Raw genomic sequence first — 21277 nt, 5'->3', positions numbered from 1 at the left:
GACAACTCACGCACACCACTGAGCTTCATTCCACCACCTCCCTGAAACACATCGGCTGCGCTGTGTGGGACCACCTCTGAGTGCGGGCAGGTGGGCTGCCTGTGAATATTAAATCACATTTTTCCGATGAGCCAGCAGCAGCACTGCTAATCAGTGCCAACTGTGCTGGGGTGGGGTGCAGCACACACGGAGCCTGTAACCCACAGGAAGGGAGATCAGAGATAAAACGCGGTGCCCTCCTCGCAGACTAAAACGGCCCGGCTGCCCTAAGCACAGAAGCTGTGTGGGGATGCAGAGCCGCGGGAGGAGCCGCTGCGCCCTGCTCCCAGCAAAATTCCAGCCTGGGAATAGGGACACGCGCGTTCCCAGCCAGCCACGAGATGGCGCCGGAACCCCCAGCCCGCGCCCTGAGCCTCCGCACAATTCCAGCCCGTCCCAGCGCTCACAGGGGATGCGGCTCCTTCCACTCCATCAAAGTCAGAGGAAGTCTGTGATTAGCTGGATGTTTACAAATAAAAGCAGGATCTGGAGACAGATCAAAGATGGCTCTCCAGATTTGGCCCCATACCAGGTTCCTGCGCTAACAGCGTCTGCATGGGTTCCACTCTTACGTTCACTGCCTGAACTCGGTGTAGCTCATCATGCATTAATAATGCTTTTTCAATGCTTAGTGCATTTATTAGAAGTCTGAAGATTCAGCCAGCTAAGGAGCTGAAGGAACAAAACAACAACATGCCTCAGCCCACAAGATCTTCCAGGCTCCATCTAAGAGAAGCAGCCACTGGGCTCTTCCTCACCCTGCTTCCTGCAATGTAAAGGGAACCAAGAAGCAAAGATAAGCACTGTTCCAAAATCCAAAGGATGTATTACTTCAGAATTAGTAAACAGGAGCAGTAGCTCCTCTAACGTTCTCTAACAATCTAAGTAGCTTGGATGGCCCAATCACACCATATGTGCTTTTCACTGAGGAGACTGTAGTTCATCCAGGATCTCAGTGACCTTGTCACAGCCCAAAGGACCAGGGAGAGAAGTAGATGGGAGATTAAGGATGTGGTGTGTGAAATACACTGAGTTAATGTATACTGTTCTAAGGGACATCTTTGTTTTGACTCTGTCTAACAAACAGAGCTTGTGAGGTCTGGAAGGCCACAGACTATTCCTTCTCTCATACCAGTGCTCTGTTTGAAGTTGGTATTTCTATTTGGGGTCTAAGCCACACTGAACTTGATCAAATAAACATTCTCCAAAGGAAACTGCCTTTGAACTATTTAACTCTTTGCACAACAAACTAAAGCGGAAAGAACTGTAACAATTACTGTCAAATCTCTTGTGTCTTGACTGAATTATGTTCCAATTTTTATGTTACTGTGCATCAGGACCTCTGTCTTTTCTGGCAGAACTGACCGTGTCAGCAATGACCAATAAAATCTAAGTGAAACACAATCCATCTGAAAGCAGACTAGGTGGGGCTAGCCCTCAGACTTCCAGGCATGCAGAGTATTAAGTGTCATATTTTACAGCATATGTAAGTGTACACTACTTCTATTTAATTCACCTGATAACAATGTAGCTCAGACATCTGAGCTCTTCTGGGCTTTGGAAGATATTAAGACAATTTCTTCATCACTTCCAAGGGATCCTACCCTGTATTTCCTCTTCCTACAATATTACTGTATCTATCCTTTTCCCAAAGGAGGGATACTTTAGATTTGTCTCTTAAAATGTTTCTGATTTATTCTAAGTAATTCAATAACCAATGGCTAGAAACCAGAACCTCAGTAATTTGCAAGCTGAGACTCTACCAGTAGGTACCAGCAGGAAACCCACAGGCAGGGAAGAAACCAGGGCACCATCTTTAGCATCCTAAATAAAAGCCCTAACAACAACTTGTGTAAGAGGAGTGTAACCGATACCAGAAGTCTGGTGTATCTGCTGCCAAAACCAAAAGCAATTTATGGTATTCAGCAAACTCTATTTTTAGCCAGCTTATCTGCATTTCCACAAACTTTCATGTTCTTTGGGGCTTTTTGCCATGGACAGAAGGACAGTATGTTATTTTTCCCTTTCATTTTCTGGGGAGTCAGAAGCATAAGTCCCTCAGGTGACCACCCACAAAACAATGTAGTGGGGTGGTTACCTAAAAAGGAGAGAACAGGTATTACTGAGAGTTGTGTAGGTTCAACTGAACACGTGAAAACTATTGAAAAAAGCAACTTCTTAACCCTAATCATTGCTTTAAAACAGGAAGAAAGCAGATCTTCCTCTTCAAAAAACAGAAGGCAAATAAAAGAGCCGAAAGGATTCATTTCTAAAATAGCAACCTTGTCATCAGGGAGATGGGGGAAAAGAGGGGGGAAAGACTAATTTTTGCATCTTTTGTGTTGGGAATGCAGCTGCTGCAGAGACCTTGGCAATTGCTGACACTGGTGGCACTTTGCCTGACAGACAAATTGAGAAACTAAGGATTTACAACAGTCCTGATTTCCAGTGGATTTCCTACCATCTACACAGCTTCCAGGATTTATAGGCCTATAAGGAATGCACTCATTCCCTGTCAGGAGTCTGGGGATGTCTACAGAACTACAAGACATATTTATCTGAAGTCACGTCTTATTTGCAAACAAAGAAAAGTACACCCCAAAATCTTTGATGCAAATCACACATGAGTTTGAGTACGAACAATAAATGGCAGCATAACTTTGTCAGAGGGAAGTTCTTGAACCATTTCTTTTTTTTTTTCTCCCACCGGAAATTCTACATGCAGCATTGTTGTTGTGGTTGTCGCTGCAGGAAGATTTACTATGGTTTTTAGTATGCCAAAAGGCACAGGAAAGGATTAAGCTTTTTCATTTTCTTGCAAGAGAATCAAAGATCCTGACCATGTCTGAACCTCAAGGTTGCTGGAGTGAGGTGTGCCAGGCTGGCTACACAAAAGAGACAGTCAAAGCCTGGTCTTGGACCATCTGAGGATTTCTCATCTCACAGTTCTATTATGTTCCCTTTAATATATTAATATGAAACTTTAAAAACTTATTTTCAACCACTCTTATACAGAAAATCTTCATGAATTACTGAAAACCATTTCTCTAAAAGCATGATGCACAGCGTTGTTCTCTTAAATTAATTTAAAAATCCCCATCCTACAAGATATTTGAGGGTAAAAATAATCCAAATAAAGATCTGATAGCATTTCTCCTATGAAGCTGGCACTGGCCATTCAAGTACATGAAAAGGAACACGGGCTGTTTGTTTCAGGGCTGAATATTTATAGTCATGATGAAGTGATTCCTGAGTCATGAGCTGTACTGCCCTGTTACAAATTAAGATTTGTCTTTCTGCATTAAAAAATAAAATCACAATTAATTCCAGAGTTGTGGAAGTGACTGTAAAAGTAGCAAAAGACACAATTTATAAAATGCGTCCTGATTTTTGGCATCTTCCCTCTACAAAATTTCAGCCTACTCACATGTCTCAAGAATACACTGCACAGCAGTATTTTAGGAGTTTTTTGGAAGTTGGAAGAAAATACAGACAACTGGTTTATAGCTGAGAACTACAGTAATGTCAGCTTTTGAAAACATGTTCCTAATTTCTAACCTTCAGCAGACTTTATAAAGTCAAATTAGTCATGCTTCATCTTGTAGGTCTTTAAGTCTGCGACAAGCATCAAACCAGCTGAGAATTAGGGAAGTCAGAAGATTTGAGTTTTAACCCTCTGAGACTGAGAAGCACTTAAAAGTCAGAAGCATACAGGGATAGTAACAGATATTGCCAGCATCAGCTTAACTTACACATGAAATTACCCCAAGCTTTCAGCATTAGACCAAAAACGAGACAACTGTCTCCCCTTCCTGTGAAAAGCAGTGAGGGGCACAGGGCAAGAGAGGAGCTCCACAGCTGCATCTGGGCCCACAGCTGGAGGGCAGGAAGGCCAGGGGAAGGTGGGAGCCATTCCTGGTGTCTGGCCAGACAAGGGGCCCAGCTCATTCCTGGCCTGGGGCCAGGCCAACCACACAAACCCAGTGGTGCAGAGCACTACCCAGTCTGCTTCAAGAAACACTAAGAAAGCTCCAGAGCATATTTGTGGGATGAGCTGAATGCAGGAAGGTTTCCAGTTCTCACGAAGAGGACAGATAGCAGAGATGTGTCTCATTTGTAAGAGGTTGGGCTGCCTTTTTCCTTTTCAGGAAATAGGAGATGAATGTAAGAGTTCAGCTTCCCTGAGGATGCTTGGGGGAGACAGAGACCGAATTCGGGACATGCTCTGACTTCTGGTACAGCTTGTTTAAGCAAAGGAGCCCCCTCCCAGCCACTCATTCCTCCTCTCGTGCCACCCCTTCTATTGTGCTTGCACAAGATCTGACACAGAGATGGAGAGGGAAGCACAGCAGGGAACTGATCCAGCCAAAAACCTGCCCCACAGGGAATAGAGAAAAGCCCGTTGTTTGATTCAGCTCATTGTGCAGCTACAGAGGTACGTGCTTTGTGACAATGGAGAGGGTGGCACAGGGGAGAGGAGAGCTGAAACTAATGGGGAGAAGTAAAGGGCTGCCAGGGCTCAAGGTGGCACAGCCTCCAGGAGCAAATCTGTGTCCTCACCAATAGCTCTGAGACTCTTGAGGGTTTAGCACTAGAGTATTCAAATACAATCGTGCAGTCAAACTATTCACTTTTATAACAATGTATTTTTAATACATTCTCCAGGGCAATATATTTTCTGTCTACAGCTTTGAATAAAAAAATATGCTGAATTAGATGTTGTACACCAACTGAAAGTATTACATAAAGAAATACCCTAATTAAAGCGTAAATTCTTAGAATTCCATGATACTCTATTTATTGAAATCAAGATTTCTCCACAGACCTGTTGGCTACAAATATCATTATACACAAATGTAAATACTCTTTGAACTAGCAAGTCAGCAGAAACATTTACAAGTATATATATATTAACATTTTAAACATCTCCTCTAAAACTGAAAAAGAAACTCAATAGCTTTTGCGGTATTTTAAAGCTCATACCGGGTCTTCATGAATTCCCTTTTTTTAACTTTCAGTAAATCTTGAAAGCTAAGAGCTAGGCTGACCACTTATAAATTCTCAGGATTGCAGCCCCGTAGCACTGCCAAAATGAGAAAAACAACAGAACACAGAGAGGTCCTCCAAAAGTAAGAATAGCATATCACTTAAAAATATAACTTATGGCATCCAGCAAATCTTTTTCTTTCTGGCTATGCCGTGTACAATGCTTACACCTCCAGTTTAAAAGATCCTTAAGTGCTTTTACACACTAACATTCACTAAAAGGAGACAGAAAGGAACAATGTTATGGCAACAGAAAAGTACAAATTAGAGGAAAAGAACTCTTAAATAAAATACTTTTGCTTCCTCTTCATGATCTTTCAAGTAACATCAAAACTTCTAGGGTAACTGCTGTTGATTTTTTTTCATGTCTGTTTTTGTTCTGTCTCCATATTAAATCATTTTTGTACGGTAGGAGCACTGAAACACCATCATTTCACTCTCCTGCAGATGTTGTCCCATTCTGGGAAGAACACTGAGGAGCGGCCAGCCCCAGGCTGCCTCAGCACCCAGACCTTCTCCCCTTTCACAGCAGCCAAATTCCTCCTGTCACTCCAGGCCTTTTCTCTAACAGTCCCATGCTGTTCCCCTGCACGCTTTTACACGCCATCTCAAATACTCATCTATTTAAATACCCATCTACTCGCAAGCCAGCCTGACTTGTTTATGTTCTCCCATACTCCCCTTGATCACTTCTCAGGCTACTTCAGTCATTCTAATGTTTTCTGCCTACATGTAAGTAGATCCACTTTTAAGCTTCCCTGCAGTGCAATTCATGCTCTTGGTGAGCCTTAGAATGGACTTTCATACATGTGAACTGCAAGGCACTGGGTTTTGTTTCCCTAGAACAGGAAGAAACATCAATTCAAGTGCAGTTGGAAAGGTTTAACAAACTTTACTTTGAAAGGCTACTACAACACAGCTTATAATTGAAAAACAGAAGTATTCAGGGTGTTTATAAAGTTAGATAGTACAAGTAAATACCATCATTCCCAGTTTTTCCATTTAACTTCTGTAGTCGACAGGTCTACTTACACTAGAAAGTCACATTTTCAAAGAAACATTTTTGGGTCAAGTTCAGACCAATAGGCTCTAAACAAGGGCTCCTGATCCTGAGCAGGAGGCTCTATAAATCACCCTTAGCCCTTCAGTGAATTCAAGACTGATCCCTTACATGGCAGAGGTCACCTGCTGCTTTTCAACAAGGGCATTAATCTGGGCCGTGTCCCCGCAGCCCTGCGGGGCCGGCCGTGCTTGGTACGCACCCCGCGTCCTGAGCTCCCCAGCCAAGCTGAGTCATCCTCCCTCTGCTCGCACAGCCGGGACATTTTACCCACTCCTCCAGCCACCCCCTCCATGCCACCTTTGGGATTTGCTTCCCACTGCACAGCTCTAATCCTGCCTGCCTGCCTGCCTTTGCCACTCCCTCCCATTTAGGATCTCTTCTCCCACTCTGTCTTCCCACTCCTCCAGTGCCACGAGACCCTCCTGCCAGCTCCCCCAGTGCTCTCCGGTTCTCCTTCACTTCCCTGGACTGCTCTTCCCAATCCAGCTGATGCTGTGAGGGATAACCTGCATGTCAGAGAATCACTGTGTGCAGCAGATGAACCCCCCAGCTCTGGAGTGCTGGAGTGTATTCATGCCTGTGCTCTTTTGGCCCCTGTGCTGTCAAGGACTGGGCTGACTTCAGCATCATACAAGAAAACAAAGGACTGAGCAGTTAAAGCAAAACACTAAAATCCCACTAAACTGCACCCAAAGCAGCTGGTGCCTCGGAGCAGCTGCTGGCTCAGGACCAAGGGCTGGTGGGGGAGCCTTCTCCATCACTGCAGAAATGAACATGTCTGCCAACCAAGAGAAATCTTAATGCACATTTGAAACTGAATAAATGCAAGGCAACACGCTACTTTTAACAGCTGAAGTGGAGATTCTGAATTGTATATTCACTCCTCTGAATTGTCTAAAATTAAAACTCGATACCCTTCATAATCCCCAAGAAACTAGGAATGAAACTCAACTCTGACAGAAACAAGCACATGAAAGCCCTGGACTAGACCATCAACTCTTGGCTTCTATTCTCAACCCCACCACTGGCACATGAGGTGATAAAACATTTCAGCTGGAAGAGACCTGCAATGATCAACTAATCCAACTGCCTTAATTGCTGATCTACATTACTTTCCTCCTTCCATAGCTCAGCAGGAAGGAGCATTACCGCCCTCTTTGATAAAGTGAGATCTCCTGGGAGAAAGTACAACAAGGTTTTATTTTTTAATTGTTTTCTCCACAATTATGTATTAGGATCTTTTCCTCTACCCCATCACAAATCACACACTTAACAAACGTTTTGACAGCTGGTGCCTAAGAGTCAAAGCCAGTTGCTCTCTCAAAGGCCAAAGTGCCTCACTGAATTGGTGTCAGCTGGTACTTAGCAGGATTTTTAAATTCAATTAAATTAAGAGACAAGCTGCACAGATTAGGGCTCTGCTAAAATCAGAAAGAAATCTTAAAAGGCATAAAATATCTTTACATTTATTAAGCAAACTCTGCAGTCTTTTCTTGTTATATTCTTGTTGAAAAACAGAACATTCATAAAGTATCATGAAAACAAGAAGCAAAAAAACCTTAAGGTCCCAAGCAATGGGAGTATCTCCACACTCACCCTGCTTTTAACTTTCCAACACAAGCAGCAAGGCACAGTTCACAGCTAGGCTGAAAATACAGTGTTCAGTGCACATGGCCATACTGCATTCCTAGCAACCCACCATAGCCACTCCTTCTTTGTATATTAGGATAAGCAGGTTAAATATACCCAGAGAGGTACAGACAGTGAAAGAAAGGCCAACATCAGTTGAACAGCTCTGCTAGGACTTCCCATCTGGAAAACGACCACTGTGCTGGAACCCCTCGGTTATCCCGAGAGTCATTAATTCCCTTCCCCCTTGTGCACAGCAGCCCGAGCCTGCAAGGGTTAACTGAGCCTATGTGCTCTCACCCCTGGGAAGCACCTTCCAACAAAGCCAAGAAGCAGGGGACCAGGACAGCCAGCTCTGCCCCTGCAGCAGAGTCAGATCCCAAAGGATTATTTCTTGGCATTGCTGGTTTGGGTTTGGCTTGGGTTTTTTTTTTTAATTTTGAAAATCAATTTGGGGATTACAAACAATTATGCTCTTGCACATTAATCGCTGGCATCTAAAATTTTCACATGAAGAAACAACACATGGAAATATTAAAGCACTCATCTTACGGACATGGATCCGAGAACTGTTTAATAGCAGTCAGTGAAGGGGTAACATTGTGCTTTTAATCTACAGTTTAAAAATAATGATTTGTATATCTACGTAGTAAAACAATAAAATTAAGAACAGAAACTGGTATTAGGAAACAGTGAAAATGTAATAATTAAACACATGATGCTTTTCAAAGCTTTATACTTAATGAGCCTAAATAGACACCTATGGTTAGGAGGGTCTTAAAAAAATAATAAAAAAGAGACTTATTTTCAATTTTTTTTTTCCTTTTCAAATTTTTTTACTATACTTTGCTTTGGTGTTCTCTCTGCTGCCAACTTAATGCTTTAACAGTATGTTTATGCTTATGTTCTTTTCAAATGCTTGGCATTATAGTGAGATCTCATATCTTTCCTCAAATTAAATTTTGCTCCACATACTCCACATGTATACAGATGAACATCCCTGTGCTGCTCCAGTTGCTCATTATTTGGGAATATCTGAAAGCAGACCTGGCATATAGTCTCTCCAGCTGATAAGTGAGATATCATATGCCGTACATGGTCATGTTTTCGGAAGTTTCCTTGATCACAAATGGAACAGACATACCTGGCCATGCCTTTGTGCATATCATTGTGGAGCCGCAACTGGCGCTCTCTTAAGAACTGCTTCCCACATGTCTGACAAACAAACTGTTTTTCCTTGGTATGAACGGTATAGTGTTCCCGCAAGTGGCAACGCTGATAAAATCCTTTCCCGCAAAGGTTGCAGAAATGCTTACGTCTGTGATCCCTCTCGTTCTCTTCCAACATGGAGTTCTTGAACAGATCTTGCTCCAGGCAGTTGGACATATGTTCAACCACTAGGTTTTCAGTATCAAAACGCTGGCCGCAATTAGGGCATCGGAAAGGACAGGCAGAATGCTTGTATAACTGGTTTTTTTGAAGGCTGTTCATTTGGAAGTGACTGTCCCTGAAGTCCTCTAGCATCTCTGCAAACATCATGTCCCTTATTTCTGACTGCTCCTCAGGGTTTTCTTCCAAGTCCATTTTCTCCTCAGAATTTCTGATCCCGTTCATGGTCAGATCCTGGGGTTCTCCACAGGTCTGTGCATGCTCCTGTAGCTGCTTGCCTTTGACCAGTATTTGACCACACTTGCCACAAGCACATATATTTTCTATGTGTTTGGATAAATAATGAGAGGACAGATCTTCCTCAGTGATTGTTAGCCCACAAAGTTCACAGGGAGCGTTCTCCACATCTTCCTGCACTGAAGAAGCCTTGCTGTTAGGGTGCCGTGGACTTTTCAAACACTTTCTTTCATCCTCATCCATGGATAAACGAGGCTTGAGAGTCTTCCGAGCATTTCTCTTCTCTCTCATCTCTTCCTCGACGTAGTATCTGTAAAGCGGCTCCTCTTGTTCATCGTCTAGGTCATCATTGTCAGAAGACTCATTGCAGTCTTTATCTGCCACCTTGATAATATTAAAATCCTTCAGCTCGTCTGTAGGATTGTCCTCTGGCTCCACCTTGATGATAATCCTCTTCCTCTCAGAGGCTCTACTTCCTTCTTCACCTGATGTCTCAGAGGCAACAGTGCTGCTTTTTCTGCTTGTGATGTTTGACACGGGAGACGATGAATCGTCCGCAGCATGGTTCGAGTCCCCCTTGTATTTTTCTGTTTGTGTGGAAATCATTTTAGAAGTAGAGTTCTTTTCACTAAAGTCTATTTTCTCAGCACTGTAGTACCTGGCACTTTGGTAGGAATGCCTGTTGGTGCATGTTAACACGTGCTCATCCAGTAGCTTTTCACAGCTAAAACTAAACCCGCAGCTGTCGCAGGTGAAGCTCCTTCCAAACCGGCGCGAGTGTGACACGCGCTCTTTCGTGTGAGAGAATTTGGACGTGGTGCTTTTTTTGCAGACATCAAACAGTTGCTCAGGGAAGCTGTTGAGGTGCAAAGCTTCTTCCTCAGGCTCTTTGTTATGGGATGTATTCACCGTTGAACTTGGTGGCTCCATGCCCCACCTGTTTGCTTCACTGCCACTTCTAGCAAGTGCATCTTCATACATTCTCACACCAAATATCATTTTATTAGTCTGGGTGCTAGAAGCAGGAGATGAACATTTTAAACTAGATGAGTCTGTGTCCTGTATATCTTCTAGACACTCAGGTACGTTATAGAGCTGTAAATAGTTCATGGCCACTTTAAATTGCTCGAAATTGGCAGGGGCTGTCATAATTTTTCCTAAATACATGAATTGTAAAATAAGATCAAAGCATTCAGCACTAATCTTCATGTTGCTTAGATTCAGCTGAGCTGTAGTGTTTTGATGGTTCATAAAAAACATCCTAAAATAGGCGCTGCAGGCAGCAAGGACTGCTTTATGTGCTTGAAAATAAATATCATCGATAGCGATGCAGCAGTCGCACAGAAAGCCCCACTCTCTTTGCTTGTTTAGCTGCTGAAGGACATAGTTGCTATGGCTGGTTTTTGCCATCTTGTACTTCGATTACAGCCCTGCATAAAGAAAAAGGTATCTGTTAAATCACGAGCACAAAACCCAAAGCCTACTTCAACGTAGGGAGGAACTACCATCTCTCTTCTCTCTAGATCTTCCTATTCTGACAGTCTGCAGCACAGCTTCCTGTCTGGATATCTCTGCTGGTAACTACTTACGAATATTGATGCCAGTGAAAACATCCATAATTTCATGTGCTCACCACTAGACTTACAAGGCTAGTAAACTAATCAACATAACCAGCACACATGTCAGAGTTGCTAGAATATAAATTAGCAAATACATCTCCAAGTCCTACAGCCAAGGTTTTCATATATGAATTCTGAATGCAGAACTTCAAAAACTTCACAGGGCAGACTTCTGTAAGATGGCCCCAGGACAACACCTATACAAGGTAAGCTGGCTGTCAGAAACCACTCTTCAGTCTCAACTTGCCTTTTTACCTGTGAGTCCAACGGGCACATGACGCAACACACACTGGAAACTAGGCCAGGCTCAAACTGGTCTTTCCCTCCCCATTAAAAAAAATTAAGAGACAACAGAGCACCCACGCAAGCTACTCCACACATTTTGCTCCTTGTGGCAGCTGAGGGACCATCTCAACCTTCTCTGCAAGGCGTCCTGCAAACCAGGAACTGCGAACTCCAACGCCTTCTCAGAAGCGGAGGGCAGCCCGGCTGCGGTGGCACGTCCCACGTTCGAGCCCAGAGCTGCAGATGGTGACCAGGCGAGCTGCGTGACAGCCACAGGGACTGCAGAGGCAGGAAGTGGTGCACGCCGTGCCTCCAACTGCTCTCAAAACCACTCGTTCAGAGCGCCGAGATGTAACCAGAACACGTAGATGGGAAACCGGACAAAGAAAAACTCAGCAATGGAGAACTGAGAGAGCCAGCGAGCCAGAGGTGGAGCCACGGTGAAATGAAGCCCTGGCAAAGACTGGTCTGCCAGTGCTGAGGGTTGCTCTAAGTGGAAAGACTAACTCATCCCCAAGAAAAGAGGAAGAAAACATCATGGTTCATGTTAACAAAAATTATCCAGAAGAAAATGCACTGTATACAGGATGTGTGTGTTTGAATAAAGACAAACTCCCCAAGTGTGGTCAACACCTAGTCACAACTCACTTTGGAAAACCTTTACTGATATACATAAGCTGTTCTAACTGCACAGGCTGAGGGGGTGAGGAACCAGAAGAGGGTATAGAGAACACCCTATTTGAAATTAAAAACATAAAGCAGTAATGAGGATTCTTAACATTTTGAAAGGTTATTGCAAACAATGCAAATAACTGTAAAAGGTTTGTGCAAATAAAGTACAACTAATATATACTAAAGGGCATTTTATGACTCAATGAAATGTATGGATTGATTTGCAACCACTCTTTCAACTGCCCAAAATTTAAACACAATACACACACAAATGCTCCATTTTTCTTCTTATTTTCCTAATAGCTTACATCTCCCAGGGGGAAAAATGGGTAGAGAAATTAAATTCCACAATTAGTGTTGAATTTGCAAGTCATAGGCGTTGCCTGGCTTGTTAAGCAGCAAACCTAGAATTAAGTCCCCGTTCTTCATTGCACAAAGGACTGCCACAGCAGTAAGGCTCCCAAGTTCTCGAGAAAAGAAAATGCTCACCCCACCCAGCAATACTCCCTACTGCCAACTCACACAGCAATTCCTATGGATCACCCAGCACAAGATCTTGTCTGGCAACAGGAACCCTGAGATTTGGGTTGAACTACAGTGACAATGAGCATCTGAATGGCAGCTGCTCCATTCCTCTCAACCCAACCCTCCACACCCAGAACTCCAGGCTAGCACCCTGCCATAGTAATTCTCAGATTGGTTTGGCCCAGTGATGTCCACTGAAGATATACAACTCCTTGCATGGAATTAATCTCTTTTTGTACTAACTTTCAGGGCAGTGGCTCTGAAAGTAGGAGAACCTCTGAAACAATTCCACATCTTTTCAACATAAACTGATTATCATCTGTGTCACTGGGTGATTTCAGATGTTTCTGTGAAGAACAGTAAGGCTCTTGACATCAAGTAATAATAAAAGTGCACTTCATATTCTTCCAAGTGGTAACGTGTTTTGGATTTGAGGCAATTCATTAGATGCTTAAATGTAACTTAATCTATTGTATTAAGAATGGCAGCTGCATAATGATAAAGAATTAACTGCAACTTCCACATTCTAAGAGTGAAAACCAATGAGAAAATTAGATGATGCCACTGATGCACCACTGGCCTCTTGGTGTGAGCTGCCAACACAACAAGAAAAGGCTCAGGACAGCTCATGTTAACTTCCCCATCTTCATAAAGTGGGAAGTTCAAAACGTTTTATTTAATTGTGGTTTTTTTACACTAGATATACTCCACTGTGTCCTCCAATAGAAAAACAGCAATACAAACAGTTAGCCTGTACAAAACAGGTGGTCACAAATTTTCTGCAGGCACCTGCAGATGGGGTCGTTTCCAGCTGGTGGGAACAACGAGTGACAGCACACAAACTCGCCTTTTTCAAGTCTTCCTCTTTGAAAATGGTAAAAGGTATTTCTCCTTTTGCCAGATGAACTCCTGTAAAGCTTTCAGCACGTGGATCCTGACGTGCAACAATGACCTCCTGGCACTGACCCACTCAGGGAAAAAAAGGTGGAGCATGAGGCTGCTCGAGCAGGAGGGCAAGGTTTTGGATTTGACATGTACTTGGTCTCGACCACAGTAGTACTACATGTAGGTATTAAAACAGAGTGTATGAGGTTATTTATATTAATGAAAGTCCTGGCATCCTCCCTCTGGATGCTGTATGAACCTGCTGGATGTAACTTCCCACCACAAGAGCCTGTGTCAGGCTATTTAAAATTTTGACACATTTCAACCAGCAACAGCACAGCTTTCCTTCTGAAACCTTGGACTGATTACTTTTTTTTCCCTCCTCCACAGAAAAGCTCAGCCAAAATGGTTCCAAAAATGAGGCTAAGAAAAATTTTTCATGTATGAAGATTATTATTTTTTTTCATTTAGAAATTAAAAGTTTCTCTTCCAAAATCTTTGAGGAGCCACTTTATGTGGGAGAAAGTGTTATGTCTTAGATATGTTGTCACGATATAAAAATCTGCCTGAATTTTGACAAACTATATGCTTCAGGGGGATAAGATACAAATTATCAGTTTATTCCCACTTAAGACTTTTGTTAGTTATTGAAAATTCAGATTACAGCCTGGCAGAGAACATTTCATCCTCTTGCAGCTGCTTAGTAAACAAGGGCCTGCCTGAGCCATCCACAGTGAAACCCCCTTTTGCACAGAGCTCTGCCATGGTTTTAAACTACAAAAGGGTTGATTCAGATAGAGGGAAGAAATTTTTTATTATGAGGGTGTTGAGACCCTGGCACAAGTTGCCAGGAGAGGTGGTGGATGCCTCATGCCTAGAAATACTCAAGGCCAGGCTGGACTGGGCTCTGAGCAGCCTGATTTTGTTGAAATCCCTGCTCATTGCAGGGGGATTGGACTAGATGGCATTTAAAGATCCCTTCCAACCCAAACCATTCCATGATTCTTTGTGCCACCTCCAAAATGTCACAGCTGACAGCAAAGCCTCCTGGAGACTGCTCCACAGCACGACTCTCCACGAGGTCTCAGCTTACTTGTGGTAGCTGATGGAGAAGATGCCCAGTTCTGACAGAGGGAGAGCCAGAGCCAGGAGGGGATGCAGGGAAAACACAGGGAGATTGGGAAATGCAAGAAGGATGTGATGGAAAACCTCTGAAAATCTGGAGAGAAGGAAAGCGCAGGCTGGGAGCACGGTGCTGTGCCAAGAGAAGGGATTAGGATGCAGCAGTGGGAATTAAAAGTGGGTGCAATGAGGGTCTAAACATTGGAGGGAAGAAGCCACTTGGGCAAGGGGCTGGGAAAAGCCAGGCTGCAGGGCCAAGGGCAGAAGGGGTAAAAAACACAGACAAGCTCTTTCCAGGGAGTAGGTGGAAAACAATTGCAGCATTCATGCATTCAGAGCAGGAACCCCAAATTGCCAATCCTGCCATCCCTTTGCCATTAACAAGCATGACAGGCTTGCTGACAAACTCCTTCCCAACAAGAGCAAGCTCTCAGAAAATGGGAATTTATCATTACTTTGTTACTTTAATTGCTAAAATGGCAGCAATATGCATTTATCACTCATGTGGGTGGATCAATACTGCAAACTATTTTTGAAGTTTGCTTTAGGGAAAAAAATGAGCTATTAGAATGAAAACAGGTCTTTTTACAGAACATTCAAGGTATATACATATATTATGTACGTATCAAAGTATATTCTTCCATCCCTCTTACCAAAATTTCCCTTACTCAGCACATCCTCTGGATCTGTCCAAGCCTGGATCTGAGCACTACAAGACAATCCCTGCTCATTTGGCCAAGCATTTGGAGGATGTGAAGTGAATGGGAAGTGTGGGACAAAAAGAAGAATCTCACAGCAATGAACACTGCTTGGAGAACATCATCCCATTGCTGTCAATGCCAGGACAAGTAATTTCAACCTTTCTGGTTTGGTTGTTTTTCATAAGCCTGGCTTGCATTCTTTGGATGTCCAATTTATCACACAGGTAAACACCACTGGTGGCAGCTGAGGCCAGTGGGAGCTATCATCTGTAGGTATTAAACACCAAGTATCTTGGAAAATTAAAGCTCCATACAGATGAGTTTGTCAATACAAAGATTTTAATTATTTCTGATCCTCTTTTTCAAAGATAAGAGAATCACCAGCCACTTGCCCAGCAGACTAGCACACTTTGTGAAGCATCCAAATCCTGGAGGCACCAACCTCACAAGTCCACAAGGAACCCAAGTAACTCCATCTCCAGCAGTGATTGATTTGTATGGTAAATGAAGCAGAGGCCACGTTGGAAGCAATCCTGAATGATGCAGAGGTTGAAAAAATGTGCTAGAAAAGCATCTGATATGAAAATGAAAACTGAAGGTATTTGACTTGGGTATTTTCACTCTGATTTTCAAACTCCAAGTCAGCATATGCATTTTATTTCCCTAGTACATATTTATTTTTACACAGCCAAGCTTTGATTCAAGCTACTTGTGTGCCAACAGACTTTTCTTATGAAGCACCACTTAGATACTATTCAGATGTGACCATGAACAAGGTTAAGTTGCACTACTACACTAACCAATTATGTTGTTTTTAAGTCTGCTAACAAGAAAAAAGAGGTATTTACTACAGCTCTATGCCATCATTTCCTCACACTCAAAAGTTTTCTGAGATGTTTTAAAACAAAAGAAGTTTAAAAAGTACTCAAGCAAAGAAGTAGTGAAGCTCTGGCTAACTTCTCTGTCTTTAAAACAGACATACCACAAGGTTCAGAATTCAGGAGCCTTTCGGCTCCTAAAATTAGTAGGTGGTTTTCAAAACCCAGCATTTCCACTGCTGAGCAGGCAGAAACACAGCGCTTACATGCTTAGTTACTGGCTCCTTTTCTTTGGAAACCAGGAACAGGCTGGACAAAAGTTTAATAAATGAGTGGAGAATTTGGTGCTAATAGAAAATGAGACTGGAAAACCTCAAGCAAACAACACCCAGTTACCCAAAAAACAAGCACACGGGGATCAGAAAGCAAATCTCCCATCACCGTCTGTCTCCATACCCCACCCTGGTGTGGGTTCCCAAGAACTCTTCCCCCTAATTTTGCCATTATGGGTCTGACCTACCAAAAAGCCTAGATTCCTAAATGATAGCCTTTTCATGCTGCAGAAAATCCTATAGAACATGTACAAATTCTCCACGCAATGCCCAAGAATTTTTGTGTTCTGCTCCTGCACTGACCACAGAGCTGTCAACAGGCTACAACTTTTTGCCTAGATATACTCAGTAGGAAGCCATAGAGATTGCTCTGGGTGCCTCAGTTTACACAAACACTGAAGAAACAGCAAAGAACTTGGGGCCAGGTGACAATCACCCACCTCAACAGTGAGTATGCACCAGTTTGCATGACAAGCATAGCCTTGATCATAAATTAAAACAGCTATTGGAATTACATGTACTGCCAGGGAAAATGGTTAATTAAGCTCCATTATCCAGGCTATGAAGGACTAAAGGTATAATTTATCCTCCTCTCTCAGCCTTTCCAATCACCTGCTTTTCAGGCATGCCAGTTGGGAAGATGATTCCAATGAGGCAGATACTCATCTTCAGATACATCCCCGTGGCTGAATCAACTCATTTCAAACAGACTCCTGCACAATGCACAGGAACAAGTTTCATGGCACTCGAACCAGGGGAAGACACTCCAAGGCCTCCAGCATGAGCTGTCAGAGCTCCTGGATTCCCTGATCCCCACTGCTCAGCCAGCAGCTCTCTGCTGATTCAGCATCCATGCCCACAAATGAGAAACAGACATCGAATTTTAGCAAGTTATGCTTCTCAACTGCTAACTGAAAATTAGTTAAGATACATTGCGTGGTCTTAGGTCAGAGCACTCCTTGAAAGACAAGGAATACAGCTTGACAGAAAAAAATAAGAAAACTGAGTTTCTGCTAAAGCTCCATCTCAACGTCAAACAACTTTAGATCAGATCTAGGGAGTAGAAGTCCTAGAGACCTTATGCAGTCCTTTAAAGTAACTTACTAGCCGCAAAGGTTGACTCTAGAAAGTCACAGTTATCTTTTATCTGGCACCTTTACAGTTGTCAGGCAACACGGTAATGATATGTTTAAAAGAAACAATTAGTGGGGAAAAACTATGACACCCAATTTATGCTGTGCAGCAGAAAGGTGAGCCTTTTCATCTCGGCTCTCTGAGTTACACCAACTTTCAACTTCTGGAGGCATCTTGGTGCCTTAACCACATCTTGAGACCCTCAAATGAAGTCACAGGTGCCTTCCAGGAAAGGATCCTTGGCTAAATACAGGCTGCACTTCTGTGTAACAAATTGCTGGATGCACATGAACAAAGCTCGGTAACTTGTGACACACAGATCAGACTACAGCTCTTCTTGACTCTTCCTGGTCTTAAGTGTTTCACATTTTACTTTCAGCATACTAAAAATAAAAATAAGGCTACTAGGGTCTCCATCCAATGAAATAGGTCTAATATGGGGAAGAAAAAGCAACAGCCAGTGAATTCTGGAGTTTTGCAGTGACACTGTGTGCAGAAATTAAAAATTACCAGACCAATTTGAGGATATAAACGGTCCTCATGCAAATGATGTCAGCTGCTGTGCCCACACACTGTGTCCACAGCAGAACTCTCTGGGTGAGGGCGTTTACCATTCCCAAGCAAAGGCAGGGCTGAATAATGCAACTGCTGGAGAACCACTGCCCAGACTGAAAAATGAACACATGGCTTCTCACTGTACATGTGTGCAGGTCCAGAATAACTCTAGTAAGAGGCCCAGCTGTAACAACAAAGAGAAAGGACGCCGGGTATTTATCAGGAAACTTTCACTATCTCAGTTCTGAGCAGCTATTCTATTTCCATCCAGCAGGTAAATACCTACTGCAGCTTTGTCCATCCTGGATTTTCAGGGCTTTCCACTGTCAGCAAGAACAGAAATCTGTGAAAGAAGCAGCCACTGACATTCAAGCAAGAAAGCATCTAAAAACCCAAATCCCTGGTTGGCATGAGCACTCCCAATGTAATCGCTGTTAATTCCTGGGCCAGTGACAACAGTGGTTGAGTCTGATGAAGACTTGTGCAAGCAGAGCTGAAGCATCTGTTAAGCCTGTGATCTTATTCCACACAAAACTTTCTGGCTACTAGGAAGAAGTGGCTTCTATTACTTCTCTGAGCTTCCCACCCAGCAACAACCCACATCTTCATTACCTGCATCCAACCCCCCCAGCGGTGCTGGTTCCCTGCTACCTCAAACATCAGCAGAGTACAGCTAATACTACTTGTTACTCCTTAGGTTTTCTGGCCAGTCATCCAAAAATCTCTCCACAATCTTGTCAACTCGCTTTGCTGTTGCTGCCTAGGAAAATCTCTGCAACCGCTCGCGTTTGGCTGGTTTTCCCCACGGCCATATGGTCCCAACGCCTCTCCCGCCTCTCTGCTCGCCATGAAAGCTTAACTTGTAATTCAGCAAAAACGAGAAGCCCGCATCCCCCCGCGCACGGCTGCTCTGTGGGTTTTTCCAAGAGCTGTAATGAGGAATGTTACACAAACACCTTTAATTAAAGGAATGTTTGTTTAGTGTAATTAAATGCCTAAGGAACACCGCACTGTTGCAACCCCGGATAGTTTTGCAGTGCGTGCTGTACCTTGCGATACTCGAGTGAGAGGGAAATAATGCAAGCGACAACCTAGCAGTAAACACCCAAATATTAAGCAGCGTCCAAGCCATGCTACCCGTTTACCAACACCTACGTGTCAAGAAGAACCAGCACTCCTGTATCAGCTGGAACAGGAGAAAAACTTGAGAAACTCAGTTACAAAAATCCTGAAAAATAGAGAGGAATAAAACCCCAGCCCCAAACTCACAGCGTTTTTAGTCCCATTTCCTGTACTCTCTTCAACTACCTTTCTATCCGAGCAGAAAAGAGGAGTCCTTTGAAGAAGCAGACTTTCGACACCGCTCCCAGAGCGGCACAGGGCTTGTTTTTATGTGACAAAAGTATTCCCCTTCCTTTCCAGCCGCCTCCACGGCGATCCAGCGCACTGCCAGCCCCGAGTGAAACCCAAGTCTCCCGCCTGGCAGGGTGGAGCATTCCCTCCGGGCTGCAGCTCCGCTCCGCTTTTCGCCGAACTGCCGCAACTCACTCCAAGTTTTGGGGCGTTTATTTCGTGAAGACAAAAGGAAGAGAAGCGGCGGGACCCACGGCGGGGGCCGGGGCTAGGCGCGATAGCGGCACTCGAGATGTTTACCGCGACTTCGAGCCCCGGAGCCACGCGGGCGGCGCGGTGCCCTTCCCTTCCCTTCCCTTCCCCGCCTCTCGCCCCTGCACCTCCCTAGGCCGCGTCTCGCCCTCCAGCGCGGCATCCCCCCGGACCCCCGCCCCGCGGGTGGGGCGCGCCCGCCGCGACCCCCGGAGAGCAGGAGGGAGGGCAGGAGGGAGGGCAGGAGCGAGCCCGACCGGAGCCGCCGCCGCGGCGCCGCCGCTCAGCCCCCGCGCAGTCCCCGCGGCGCCGCTCCGCTCCGCGCCGCGCCCTGCCCGGCCATGGGCGCAAGGTCACCGCTCCGGCCGCCGGCCAGGCACCGGCCGCGGCTGGAAAGCCCCTACCTGGCAGCGCCGCCGCCACTATGGCGGGCCGCGCCGGGCCACGCCGCCGCTCGGCACTTCCCACCTCCCGCCGCCGGCGGAGCTGCGGCCGCCTCCCGCCTCCTCCTTCCCGGGTCCCGGCGGCGGCCCCCGGGCCCCGCTTACCGCGGCTCGGGGAGAGGCGGCGGCCGCCGACGGGGAGCCGTGCCCGCGCCGCTCCCGCCGCTGCTGCTGCTGCCGCTGCCGCCGCGGCTGCAACAAAGGACTTCCGCCCCGCCGCGCTGCCGTTGCCGCAGCGCCGGCTCCGCCGCGACCGCACGGAGCCGGACCCCTCCCCTCGGCGGCCGCGGCTCCCGGCGCCGCCGCTGCCAGCGCTGCTGCGCCGCCGCCAATGCCGGGGCCCGGCGGGCGGCTCCCTGCCGCGCTCCGCTCTTCCCGTGCCGCCGGGCATGCCGCCTCGGCCCGGCTCCTCCCCGTCCCCCGGCGGAGCCCCCCGTCCCCCGGCGGGGCAGCGTTAGCTTATCCCACCGGCCGGCGGGCGCCCACCGGGACCCCTCGGCCGGGCTGTGCCGCCTCGCTGCTCTCCCGGCCCCCGCAGTCCGCCCCTTCCCCGCGCACCCGGGCTCGCCGCAGCGAACGGGGAGTCTCCGCGTTCCCCCCGATGCAGCCGTGGCCGGCGCCAGCGGGGAGGCTCCGGTCACCCGTGTGGGTGCCCGGCGATGGAGCGCTGTACCCGCAGCCCCACGGCCCCCGCGTGGGACAGCTCAGCTGCGAGAAAACCACTGCAAAGCTGCGTGAGGAAGTATTTCCTTCTCGCAGCAATTTCGCACGTTAATACCTCCGCCCTCCCTCCTGGAGCTTCACGGTGATGCAGGAGCACAGGGCCGGCAGCCACCGCCACGCTCCGTCACAGATCCCGAGAACAGCGCTCTTTTTCATCCTTCCAGGAGCTGTTCCAGGCCCTCTTCCCACCAGCGTCTGCACCTCTCCTGTCTGACAACATCCAGCTTCTCCGGAACTATCCCATGTGAGTAAGTGGGATTTCCGGCCCCCCTGCTATCTGCCGCAGTTCTGAGAGAAAACATAAGCCAGGTCAGGCTTTCCTCCAGGTCTTGCCACTTGACTTTTCCACCCCTAGAGTGACATTTGTTCTTCAGCACAAGCATTGTAAGTGTTTAATCCGCACAACTCCATCATTCAGTTTCTGGAGATACCATTGTTTTTATGTTGCTGCAACT

At 45.7% G+C, this 21277-nt stretch overlaps 1 protein-coding gene across 6 annotated transcripts in view; it reads right to left on the bottom strand.

Moving 5' to 3' along the window:
- ZBTB1 (zinc finger and BTB domain containing 1) overlaps positions 1-21074 on the bottom strand; it is a 28365-nt gene extending 7291 nt beyond the window's left edge. Inside the window, exons 1-2 of one of the 6 annotated variants that reach the window (XM_021554532.2) lie at positions 20205-20338; positions 8922-10833 (exon numbers count right to left, since the gene is read on the bottom strand). In XM_021554532.2, coding sequence (XP_021410207.1) covers positions 8922-10813 — 1892 coding nt within the window. In that variant the 5' untranslated portion in view covers positions 10814-10833; positions 20205-20338. Of the gene's footprint in view, positions 1-8334; positions 10834-19359; positions 19727-20060; positions 20175-20204; positions 20341-20657; positions 20793-20877 lie in introns of those variants that run through there. The other 5 variants (XM_021554529.3, XM_021554531.3, XM_021554527.3 and 2 more) reach the window with 5 other exon arrangements.
- Positions 21075-21277: the final 203 nt, after the last annotated feature.

This window comes from Lonchura striata, chromosome 6 (genome assembly GCF_046129695.1).
Source record: "Lonchura striata isolate bLonStr1 chromosome 6, bLonStr1.mat, whole genome shotgun sequence".
Classification (NCBI taxonomy): domain Eukaryota; kingdom Metazoa; phylum Chordata; class Aves; order Passeriformes; family Estrildidae; genus Lonchura; species Lonchura striata.
Note: the sequence above shows the minus strand (reverse complement) of the source record. Positions and strands in the feature narration are given on the sequence as shown.